General features: G+C 45.8%; 1 protein-coding gene across 5 annotated transcripts in view; it reads right to left on the minus strand.

Moving 5' to 3' along the window:
• KLHL14 (kelch like family member 14) overlaps positions 1-13,271 on the minus strand; it is a 111,489-nt gene that overhangs the window by 21,181 nt on the left and 77,037 nt on the right. For all 5 annotated transcript variants that reach the window (XM_019547566.1, XM_019547575.1, XM_019547584.1 and 2 more), the window contains one exon: positions 8,208-8,286. In XM_019547566.1, the coding sequence (XP_019403111.1) occupies positions 8,208-8,286 (79 nt within the window). The remainder of the gene's footprint in view (positions 1-8,207; positions 8,287-13,271) is intronic.

The raw sequence follows: 13,271 nt of genomic DNA on the forward strand, positions 1-13,271 counted from the left end.
CAAGTAACGTGTCCCCCCCACCCCAGCTGGGCAGCTTGTCCCAGCCCTAGCCCCAATCCCTCTCTCCCCCATGCTCCTTTCCTCCCCACTCTCCCAACCCCAACAGACTTACCAGCTGGAGGCAGCTGTGTCAGCTGCCTGTTTAGTCTATGGCTGAATCTCTGAAGCAGCACCGAGTCTTTTAGATCTGATTTGGCTGAATCGAATCACTGTCCTCCCAATCAGCTGAATCTGAAGTTAATACTTGCCGCTTTCCACTAGTGCTTGCACTACTTTGTGGGGGGGAGGGGGTGAAGGGAGTCTGTTCCAGACCTTGGACACTTGAACTGTAAAGAAGGTTTTCCTTATATTGAATCTGAATAGGCCTTCTAGAAGTTTGTGGCCCTTGGGGAGCCCTGGTAAACAAGTATTCTCCCAGATCCTGATGCACCTGCCTTATATACTTATAAACAATCACCAAGTCCCCCCTGAGCCTTCTCTTCACCAGCCTGAAGAGTTCCATGTCCCTCAGCCTTTCCTCATAAGGCTTGCTCTCTTGGCCTTTGATAAAACTGGTGGCTCTTCTCTGGACTCTCTTGAGCTTATCCACATCCCTTCTGAAGTGGGGGGCTCAAAACTGGATGCAGTACTCTAGCTGTGGCCTCACTAAGGCCGAGTAAAGTAGGAGGATGATGTCCCTGGTTTTGCTTGAGATGCATCAGTGGATGCATGCCAGAGTTTGGTTTGCTTTGATGGCCACAACATCTCACTGGGGGCTCATGTTCATCTTGTGGTCAATCAAGACCCACAAGTTTCTTTTGGTCATGGTGCTACCAAGTGTAGCACCGCTGAGCCTATAAGTATGTTGCTATTTTTTTCTCCCAAGGTGGAGTACCCTGCATTTCTCTACATTGAGTGCTGTCAGGTTTTGGTCTGCCTACTTTGCAAGCATGTCCATGTCAGCCTGTATCCCCAGCCTGTCCTCCAGGATGACCACTTTCTCCCATAGTTTAGTGTCATCCACAAACTTTGCCAGTCCACATCTGATGCCCAAATCTAGATCATTAATGAAGATATTGAAGAGTACCGGCCTGAGAAATGAGCCCTGGAGCACTCCACTGGTAACCCTGCATCATGTTGATTTGTTCCTATCAATTAGTACCCTTTGGGTCCGACCCCAGAGCCATTTCCCCAGCCACTGGACCATGAGATGGTCAAGGCCACAGTTCCCCAGCCTGGTCATGAGGACATCATGGGAAACCAAGTCAAAGGCCTTCCTGAAATCCAGATAAATAATGTGAACCGTGTCTCCCTTGTCCAGGCAATGCTTGGTCATATAAGGATGTAGTTTTCCATGCCTTTCCCCTGAATGCTGCATGCATGGGTTCTTTTCAAACCTCACCGTGGCTCCTAGGACAGCACATTCTGACTACTGGGGTGACTTCAGGTTGGTACCCCAGGGGTCTCAACTGCCACGTCTTTGATGATAGTATTTGTTGTATCAGGAGAACGATGTTTGGTCCTGCCTCCCCTGGTGCCTTCTCTTGGTCATTCCCATTGTTCCTTCTTCTGGTAAGTTTTTTTCACAAAGGAGATGAGGTTGGTCAGGAAATACCTTCCAATAATAAAACCATGTTGGCTGGCGTTCAGTAGGTTGATTTCCATTTGCCTGTTGCAGATGGATCCCTTGATAATTTTCTCCAAGATCTTTCCAGGGATGGATGTCAGACTGATAGGTCTGTAATTTCCTGGATCTTTCTGGCTCCCTTTCTTGAACATTGGAACCACATTGGCTCTTTTCCAGTCTTCCGGTACATCACCCAAGCACCATGAGCTTTCAAATATCTTGGCCATAGGGTATACTATAATGTCCCTGAGCTCTTTTAAGACTCTCGGGTGCAATCCTTCCGGGCCCGTGGACCTATGACTGTCAAGCCTCTCAAGCCTCTTGAACTGTTCTCTCACTTGGTCTATATCAATTGTGGGCTCATCTCCTGATCCCTAGATACTTTGCATGCTGTTTGACAGTGTGGCCCCCTTGCATGGGAGGAAAACTGATGCAAAGTAATCATTTAGGATATTGGCCTTTTCTTGGGCGTCAGACATCAGCTGCCCCATTTGATCTTGTAGGGGGCAATACTGTTTTTGTTCTTCCTCTGACTTCCCACATATCTGAAGAACGACTTTTCATTATCCTTGATTCTGGTGGTTAGCTTGAGTTCGGTTACTGGTTTGGCTTTTCTGGACTGCTCCCTACAGGTATGGGCTAGTGCTGAGTAGTCCACCTTGGTGATGATTCTAGTTTTCCATCTGGTTTAGGCTTTTCTTTTAAGTTTCAGGAGACCCAGAAGTTCCCTGTTGAGCCAAGGGGCCTTCCCTGCCCTCTGACTGCATTTCCTGTGGGACAGGATGGACTGCCCTTGTGCCTTGAGGATTGAGTTCTTTAGGAACAACCATTCCCCATGGACTCCCCTTCCTAGGGAGCCATGGTTCCTTAGTACCTGACTGACCAGTCTCTTGAGTTTGTGAAAGTCAGTCTTCCTAAAGTTGAGGATTTCTGTTTTACTAAAGAATTTGCCCACCCTGTGTTGGACAGAGAAAGTAATCAGAGATATAGCTGCTAGAAAGGTATTTCCTTTATTGGATTTAATAGCCTAAATAGGCTGCTCTTGAAAAAGTGTCTCAGAGTACTGATTTACTATCTAGTTCAGAGGTTGGCATGTATTTTAACTAGAGGGCCACTTAATGAGTTTTGGTGAGCTGTTGAGGGCCACAAGGATAGCCCTGCCCCTTGACAGGTGCCCCACCCCCTGGTTGCAATCTTGGGGCCAGAAGTCCCACCCCTGACTTTTACTACCAGAAGTCCATCCCCTTGTGCCCTTCCAGAAGTACTCCTTTTGGGAGCAGAGGGTTGGCATCTTGGAACCAGAAAAAAAAACAAATCATATACTAAAAGTCAAACAACTACTATAACACATTTTAATTTTATTAAAAAATGTATTTTTGTCGAGATTTGTGGTTGCATAATGTATATAGAGATGATTGCATCATAACTCAAAAATAAAGTCTTACTCTTGTATATTGTGCGTCAGGGTGTGGTTGGGGTGTGTGTGTGTGTATGGTGGGGTGTCAGGGTGCTTGTGAGGAGGTATGGCTGTGTGTGCAGGGGGGGCAATAGGGTATGATGTATATGTAAGAGGGTTGTGGGGGCAAATTATAGGTGTGTGCCATATGTGGGAGGATGGGGGTGTGTGGGGAGCCCCCCAAAACTCCCTCCCATAGTACACAGCCCTGCCAGCAGCAGCAGCAGTAGCAGCAGGTGGCAGGCACTTGGGGTGCTCATGTCCTGCACAGGCACTACTGCCTGGAAGCCCATGGCTCTGACTAGTGCTGCACATGTTGGCAAGGAGCACAGCCAGGCCAGCCTGCCTAAACCACATGGGGCTCTGTGCAGCACGCATGCAGCTCATGGGAAGCTCCGCACAATGGAACCAGCAGCCTTCCCTGCCACCTGCTGTACAGGTCCCAGGACTCCACTGGGAAGCAGGGGGTGGGACTCTCCTCCACTTCCAGTGGAGTCCTGGGACCTGCCCAGCAGGGGGTGCGGAAGGCAGGTGATTCCATTTCATGCAGGTTCCCCTAGTGGCGTGTGAGTAGCAGGAGCTGCATATGCACCACAGGGAGCCCTGAATGATAGAGGCTGGCCAGCCTGACTGTGTTCCTTGCCACCATGTGCAGTGGTGGCCAGATCCATGCACCACTGAGTGGCAGTGCCTGCATGGGCCACAAGCACCCCAAGTGCCCGGTGCTTGCGGCTGCCATTGGCAGTGGGGGCTGTGCACCTTGGGTGGAGAGGGTGAGGAGGGTCCCAACATCCCCTCACCCTCCCTCACACCCACGCCCTGCCCAGCTGAGCTCCGCACTCCTACTGTCCCCCTGGATGTGGGCTGCCCACTGCTGCTACCCCTACACTCCACGCTCCCAGCCAGCTGCAGCTCCCCCTCTCCTCTCCCCCACTGCTTCCCTACCCAGTGCCCGGAGTAAGCGGGACAATGGGGAGGCCGAACAGATCTTCTGGCAGCTGCAGCAGGGCTGCAGCAGTGGCAGCAGAAGCCCCAGCTGGAAGCTATGTGCTGCCTGGCCTGGGCCCTTAAAACTACGAGGGTGGGAGTGAGGTCTGTGGGCTGGGCAGGGTACAATTAATTGGTGGGTGCTCATATGGCAGATAAATTTGTCTGGTGGGCTGGATCTGGTCTATGGGCTATATTTTGCCTGCCCTGATTAAGTTAATTAGTATTTTTACTAAAGAGCTATACTTGAAAGTACGAAGTATTATCACAGGACAGGAAAACAGTTTTGAAATGATCTTTGCACGGAAAATTTCTCAGTAAAACAAAACAAAGTGTGCACCCCTCCATACCACTGAATCTAAAATTGAATGATTAAATATTTCAATATTTTCCTTATAACTCAGAAAATGAAATCAGCCTAATACAGATTTTAGCACTGGAGATAAAAGTTTATCCATCCAAATTTCATATAGATTTTTAATTTAAGAATATACCGCCTGTGCATGCAACTGACAGTTACCTGACAGAGATTTTAAAGATGCCATTATAGTTTGTCTGGCTGATTATCTTCAGCCTATAGTACCTAAGTAGGTCTTGACTTGATGGGCTACAATGATTCAGATGGATCCGTTAAATAGTCTGGCTTGTCAATGGTGCCTGCATTATTCTAGTAGAGAGAGGGCTTGATCCTGTACTCCTTACTTGGAAAAACAAAGCTTATTGACTAACAGGCATTTGCCTGAATAAGGCACTGAGGATCAGATGGCATAACAGCTCTTTAATCAGGTAAGTTATCTGTTAATTATTGCCTTGACAGACCTAGCACCTTTTAAGCAAGTCAGTATCGTCTAGCAAGAAAACAGCATTCTTTAAAAAAACCCAACTCCTGATGACATTTTTTCCATCACTGGATGATCCCTCAGAAAAACTTACTTTTGTATTCTGGCTACTATTCTGAAAGAGCCTGTGAAATTTTTACACTCCACCATTTGGGTCAACAGTAAAGGAGTCATTTTCTAGATGTGTTGAAGAGATGCATCAAATCTAAACCCTTTTTCATTTCTGAAGGGTTCAGAACATTAAACTCCTATAAAAAAAACTGTCTCAGGGGCATCTTTTCTAGTTGTAGTTCAGATACAGCTAAATCCCCATAAGATTTCCAATCTTTTTCATCAGATATCACAAGAACAACTCATCAAAATTTCATCACAACTAAATCCAAACCCAAATCTTAGTCCCAAAACAGAATTTACTTCAGATGTAACCTCATATTGAGTACAGATCTAAATTTCACCTTCTTGGATCATCCCTCTTTTCTGTATCACAATCACATTGAGTGCTGTTGAAAATCTCCAGGAATACTTTTTTTCAGACACTCCACAAAGTTAAGTTTACACTCAAATATATATTAACATTAACCTTCTCCATGCTTCCTAGTGTTACAAAACTGGCCAGCCCCCTACTATTGTCTCCCTGCTCACACCCAATGCTTTCCTATTTTGAGTTTGAGAAGGCTCTTCCCTAATCCAAACCTTATTTGATCAATCAAGAATCAGACACACGTGCTGTTCTCAAGTCTGGGTAGTCATATGAGAGAGGATATTGTAACCATACTCTTCTTGGAGTTTTGCTCCCAGGTATTTATAATGCTTAGTGAAGAGCAAAGCCATCCATAGGGGTGTGCAGGACCCAGGGCATATCAGCCCGTGTGGGGCTAGGGGGCAAGTGGCTGGAGTGTGGAGCTGGGGGGAGGAGCAAGCGGCCAGAACACAGAACTAGTGGCACACGATGGCCATGGCAGGGCCTGTGCGGCACTGTCCATGGGGACCCCCAAAGCTCAGGGTCCAATTCCCCCCCACCCAGGGATGGCACTGGCAAAGAGATAGATCAAGCTCACTACCAAAGTTTCAGATTCCCCAAGAATATGTTACCAGCTTCCAGGTCACTGATAATGGCCTCCATATATCTATTCACTTAAAAGAATGCCTAGAGCACTGGGCATTTCTAGTTTTGCTTAGTCTATATACCCCATCACAGAACTGTAAGCTGTTTTATCATCACATATAATTCCCAGAAGCAAAACCCTTTTAAAAAGAAAGCTTGTAAAGAGGTATACAAATAAATTAAGGTTCTTAACACAGAGGTGGGCAAAATATAGCCCATAGGCCAGATCTGGCCTGCCAAGTGATTCTATCTGGCCAGTGGTAGGTCCCTCAGTTTCACCTGGCCCAGACGCAGGAGGCTGCCCCTGGGCATGGAGGTACTACTTGGTGCTTAACACAGCCCTCCCTATACCTGTGCACAAGTGTCAGGTACTTTGGGGCTGTAGTCTGTGGGACTGAGTGGTCAGGTGATGGGGCAGGGGCAATGCAGCACACCAGACTCGCCCTCCTGGAAGCCCCTGCAGTGGCAGCTTGCTCTCGCCCTGACACTCCAGATACCACTGCCAGTGTCTTTGCTGCCACTGCTGGACCTGGCCCCACTGCCTAGGCATCCTGACCCATTTGATCCACACCCACCACTGGGGGCACTAGACACAGTGGGCGAGCAGGTGGGCAGTCTCTCCATGGACACTGTGGGTAGGGCGCAGTAGGCCAGGCAGATGGGATTGGGCCATGGGTAGATGGGACTGGAGCTGGGGCAGGATCGCAGGGCAGTGACAGCGTGGGGCTGGGGCCAGGGCACCAGCACCCTTCACAGGGATGTGCAGTGTACAGGGATTGTGGCTCTGCCTCAGGCCTGTGCTGCTACCGCCTGCAGCCCCATTACATTCACCAGGCTGAGCGCACCCTGCCTCTGGGGGTCCCAGGCCTGTCTCCATGGAGACCCCACCCACCTCCCTGCTCACCTGCTCCATCTGGTGCCCCTGACAGTAGGTAAGGGGCACACAAACTTGGGGGTGGATAGGATGAATTTGCATTCCCCACCCCACCATGTCAGCCAGTGTAAACAGTCATGAAGGGGGTCCAAGGCCAAGGAAGCACCCTCCCCAGCCCTCAACAGCTCACTAAAACTCCTTAAGTGGCCCTCCAGTCCAAATAATTGCCCATCCCTGCCTTAAACAGAACACTGCTCTTCTAATTAAAAAAAACCATAAAAGCATGAAAAAGATGCCCAAGTATTTGTAAATATGGAAATACAGAGCTAAGGTAGCCCAGAACAGTCTTAGATCTATCACAGCATTCATGACAACTATAAAGGTAAATCCTGTATATGGATATAACATGTAGACCATATCACCACTGGGCAATATCCTGAATTGTCAACCCTGTCCCACTGCGTCCCTCACTATGGGGGCTCACTTTGCCCTTCCCCACCCCAACTATGTGCCCTCCTCCCCACAGACTTACTTACAGGCAGCTGGGAGAGCTGCTCTCCAGGGGACGCCATGTGTCTGTGTGCAAGCGTGCATATGGACATACTGTCCCCTGCGTCCTGCTCCCCCCAGCCCCAAACAGCCCTTTGCAGGCTGAAATTCTGCCAGCCTGCAAAGGGAAACCTGTGGTTTCTCCTGCTTTTCTTCTTTAAAGGAGAAAATTTGCGTTTTTCCATGGCAACTGGAAAATCCGGATCCTTGCTTATATCTCACTGGGCCTGCTTCTGTGCTAGTGCCAAAGCCACTCCTCATACAAAATGAAAGTATGAACTGAATGCTGCTCTAATCTGTATCAGCTGCCATAGTTTCTGGCAGACCATGCAAAGACCACTGAGGTGCAGGATACATTTGCACTGCTGGAGTGGTAGAAAAATTCCTCCTTGTAGGGACTAATTTGCACATGAAGGTTTCACTTGCTTATAACAGACATCTGACAGTAATCATCAGGTGTCTACTGCATATTCTATGTGCCATTTGGCTCAGGGAACATGACAGAACATATATCTGCACCATCCTGTAATCACTACTGAGACAATTCTCCCATCACAAAGTCAATGGATATTTTGCATGGGTTGACACTTCAGGACTTGGTCCCAAGAAATTTGAATTTAGAATGTTTCAGTAAAGTTAGGAGTATAAAGAACAGCACCAGCCCACTGAGACTGTATGTATCTTCAGCTCTTTACTGATGTTTTAGGATTCCCTTCTTCCAAAACTAAGCTAATGCTCAGCTCCTTTTAGGACAACATAACCAATATTTAAAGTATGTAGTAGTTTTTTACCTCTCTTGCATCGGTGGGAGTTGTATCCAGCTGTTAAACCTAGGATCGTATCGGCTGACAAAGTTTGTACTGTGTTTCCCTGTAAAGATAGATTATTTTGATAGTGGTTTATTTCATGTATTTAGCATCACTATTGTATAAGCTGCTATTATATTTTACAAGTTGGCAGATTTTACGATAGGCTCATCTTTATAATACTAAATAATCTCAGTATATGCACAGTGATAATTCAAGTAATTGGGTGTTACAGTATTTGGTTTAGCAAGTGTCAATGGCATAAGTAAGAATGTGTAAAGATTCTTCTTCCTCTCTGTAATATGAAGTTTGAGACTTGTATTTAAAATAGATGTCCCAGTGTTTTCAACTCTGCCATAATTCATTACACAATACCAAGTTCTACCCCAAGAAGGGGCTTCTTCATGACATCTTTATGCCTAGAGGATTTTGTGGCAGGTTGAAAAATCATAGGTAGAACCTGTACTTTTTCCTCCCTACTTCTTTTCTATTTGGAGCAGTGTAAAAGTTTTGCTTAAATAACCAGGACCTACACAAACCATAAGGATAAACTATACAGCCTTTACATTAAGTTTATTCTATCTTCCTCTGATATAAGTTAGTAGGAGGTATACTTGTGCATTGAGGGGAGAATATACTCCCAGAGTCTTATTCAATGTGTGTTAGATAAAAATGGGAAACATGAGCAACATAAGCCAGTTAACTAGCTTATCCTTGCTGTCAAGCCCCAGAATTGTATTCATGTTTTCATGATATTAAAAACTGCAGATTATTTTACATGCAGATTGACAACAAAGCAAGAAGACTGAAGCAAAGAGTACATGGTAATTTCTGTGTAACACCTGAGACTTCAACACATGAGGGTCTCTGAAAAAGAAACCTTTGTTTATGTACGTGTGACTAAAAAATTGAATTAGAGGCTCCAAAAGACAGCTGAATAACCTAGCCATGTATATCACCATTATATAAATGGTCAGCAGATATTGTACAGGGCAAATATTTTACATTGTCAAAACATCTGTAGTGTTGACAGCCTCTGCCACATACCTCTTATGTAAACATGCCACAAACTAAGTTAGTAAAATAGTTGGATCATACATAAGAAAAAAATATATACGCAAGAGAGTTTTTATTCAAAATACTTAGGGTCACATTCTACATAGAAATATGGTGATGACTCCTTCTGAAAGCAATCTTATTTTCTCTACTGTATATGAGCATGCTGCTTGCTGAAAGAATTGGGGTAGGCAGCTGCTGAATAGTACACAGTAGTTTCTATTAGATCCAGGTCGTCAGGTTCCTTATTTAGGATGAGGTCCTGTTGGGCCAGGCAACATCTTAACTCACTGATTTCAGAAAGGCCAGGAATTTACCTATTGTCTCTCCCTCAGTCCCTACAAGCTATGAAGAAAAAAGGCAGATGAAATTTAGGGGCAACAATGCAACAATCAGGAAAAATACCAGGGCAGGGGCAGGTCCATGTCATATTAGTTGCAGTTCTCTTTTTTTAGTTTATTTGTTTATATATTCAGTGCTACAAGAGAATGGAAATACAGCGTGTCCATACATAAGCGCAAAGGCTGCTCTAATACACTGTAATTACAGTGCGTTGGAGCAGACTCAGTTAATCAACTCTGCTGGAATGTGGTAATTACCGTGCTCCAGCTAACCTCCACGTCTCATGTATCAGCATCCCCATGCTTCAAAATGGCCTTGGAGATGCTTTATCTAAAGCTAATCAAAAAGCTTTAGATAAAGCACTCCCACCACCATTTTGAAGCACGGAGATGCTTATACACAAGATGCTGCAGGTACTCTAATTCAAGCGTTCCTCACCCCGCCACCTCCCCAGCACATGTATAGACACCTATAGATCAGTGTCTAGTATATACTGAATACAAGCATCAGCTTCCATTTTGGATGGTTCTAATACTGTTACAAATATTGCAAACCAAAGACCTCTTCATTTACTGTGTCCTTAGAGCTCTTTAATGGTATTATGGTAGCGGGAGGGACGTGGCCCAGCTGCAGGCCAGCAGAGTGGAGCCGAAAAGGGTCACGCCCCCCGCCCCCGGCTCCTACTTGGCCCAGCCCCCCAGGAAGCTACGCGACTGGAGCCACCTAGCATGTGAGACAGGGAAGAGGGGGAACCAATCTCATCTCCTTCTATGACCAGGTGACATCACCTGGATAAGGGAGAGCAGATTGATGTCATATATCTTGATTTTTAAAAAGCCTTCAATCTGGTATCCCATGATCATCTCATAGAAAAACTAGCCAACTGCGGCCTCAGCTACATCACAGTCCAATGGCTGGGGAATTGGCTCCGAGGTCGGACCTGGAGAGTGGTAGTTGACGGAAATAAATCATTGTGGTGCGCTGTGACCACTTGGTCCCCCAAGGTTCGTCCTTGGGCCTATACTCTTGAACATCTTTATTAATGATGTGGACATTGGTATCAGAAGCAGACTGGCCAAGTTCGCTGATGACACCAAAATTTGGGGTATAGCGTCCACACCTGAGGACACATGGTGATCCAAGCTGACCATGACAGTGTCAGAAAATGGGAAGACATAAACCTGATGGCGTTCAACACCAAAAAATACAAGGTACTCCACCTTGGAAAGAAAAACCCACAGCATGCTTATAGGCTCAGCAGTGCTACACTTGCTAGCAACATGGCCGAAAGGGACTTGGGAGTCATGACTGACCACAAGATGAATATGAGCCATCAATATGATGTTGCAGCTGGTAAAGCGAGCAAAACTCTGGCATAGATGCTTCTCAAGCAAATCCCAGGATGTCATCCTCCCATTGTACTTGGCCTTGGTGAGGCCGCAGCCAGAGTACTGCGTCCAATTCTGGGCTCCACAATTTAAAAAGCATGTGGAGAAGCTTGAGAGAGTCCAGGGGAGAGCCACACACATGATCAGAGGGCAGGAAAACAGGTCTTATGATGAGAGGCTAAGAGCTATGGGACGCTTCAGCCTGGAAAAGTGCAGGCTTGGGGGGTGGGGGACCTGGTGGCAGCCTATAAGTATATGAGGAAGGGGTGTACATCAGGATCTGGGGGAAAGTTTGTTCACCAGAGCGCCCCAAGGGATGACAAGGCCAAACAGTCACAAACTCCTCCAAGACTGTTTTAGGTGGGACATAAGGAAGAACTTCTTTACTGTCCGAGTCCCCAAGGCCTGGAACATACTGCCACCAGAGGTGGTGCAAACACCTACTCTGGAACTCTTTTAAGAGACATTTGGACGTTTATCTTGCTGGGATCCTTTGACCCCAGTTGACTTATGGCCCCTGGGGAAGGGAGCTGGACTTGATGATCTCCCAAGGTCCCTTCCAGCCCTAATGTCTATGAAATCTTTGAAATAATAGCTTTTTAGTTTTTACTTTAGACATCCCTGATTTGGGGGAGGGAGGGTGGACTTCCCAATGCACTAAGCACTAGAAGGATGTTTATAAAACTCAGCGTAATAGGCTCCACTGCTGATTTTCTAAAATATTCTTGGAACTCAGTTTAGACGAAATGCATTATTTTGTTTTGCATACCAGTCTGGAAGTATGTACGTCAGGAAGCACTTCTCCCTACGTAGAAACTTCAAGCAGTAAAGTGAGTAGAGGGAAGCCAAATGAGGTAAATCAGTGCAAGGGATGACAGGGTAGCAGTTTCTCCTTCCACCCACACCAAATCCTCCACGAAGGCTTTCAACCTTTATTCTGCAGGTTATTAGGGACAGTGCTAGCTGTGGTGTTGGGGAACAGCACCGTTCTATAACACATGCCTTCATGACCACCATATATATTCAATGGTAATCCCATCAACATTTACAGGCCTTCTTTGTAGCTGATTCCAAATAGCCATTAGAGGAGGTAGCAGTGAGAAATTGTATCCCCCACCCCCATGATCTCTGGGTGGAGAGGAGCCCAAAGTTCATTGTGGAGGGTCCATGGATTCTTTGTAGAAATTTTACAGGATTTGTAAGTTATCTCCTGGTTTGGTGGCTTATGCCAACAGTGGCCAGGTTTTTCCCAATGTAAAGGGAGTACCTTTCTAATTAAAAAAAAAAGCTTTAAAGTCCTAGTTTTGATTCACATAAAAAGCACTCAACAAATTCTCACTTATAAATGCAGTCTCTTTAGTACTCTGGCAGGTCAATTACAGTCACACCTATTTTAATTCCCTTTTACACAGCCAGACTGATAGAAAAGGGCCTTAGAATAAATGTAATTGGGAGAATAGTGTGCGTTGTTATGAAATGCCCCATTTATTTTAAATCAGTTCAAAGAAACAAGTCCAGCAGTTAGACAAAGTACTCATGGTATTCATGTTTTCCTGATGCATAAGACACATCTTTATTAGAGTATGGAGATCATCAATATTGGTGATGACCCAATTTCATTATTCCCATAAACCATTTATTTGATATTTATATGGAATGATCATCTGAATCCTATGAGTTCCAGGCACAGTGCCTTATATCTGGTGAAGTCCTTCTGGCTCTAATAGTTGATTCAGATAACCTTAGCCTTAAGGTACTGAGAAAGATGGTATAAATCTCTAAATACAGACAGGAGATCTGGGTTCATCTGCCTCTGCCACTGATTTCATTCCTGTTCCAGTCACTTAATCTTTGTGACTCAGTTACCAAGCAAAATGTGGGTAATTACACTTCCTGTACTCTTTATTTGGATTAACTACCCTTTAATAAACTCTTTGGAGAAGGGACTGTGTCTTACTATGGTATATATAGTCATATAGGATACATGCAAATGTTCAATTCAACTGGTTGAAGTTCAGCCACTTAGTTTAAGCCATTTGAAATTCAACTGGTAAAAGCATTACATATGTGCAAAGGGCTGCCTGCATGCCCTGCAGACAACCTGCACTGCTGACAACACCCAGCCAGGAGGCTCCAGAACCTGCATCCCAGCATGCTTTGTCAGCTAGAAAGAGGTGACAGCAGCCCAGGGGATAAGTCGGGGCTGATTAGCTTGTGGTCCCAAGAGACCACCCCATCCTCCTCACAGCTTTCCCTGACAGCT

This window comes from Crocodylus porosus, unplaced genomic scaffold, assembly GCF_001723895.1.
Source record: "Crocodylus porosus isolate Cpor-Errol unplaced genomic scaffold, CroPor_comp1, whole genome shotgun sequence".
NCBI lineage: Eukaryota > Metazoa > Chordata > Crocodylia > Crocodylidae > Crocodylus > Crocodylus porosus.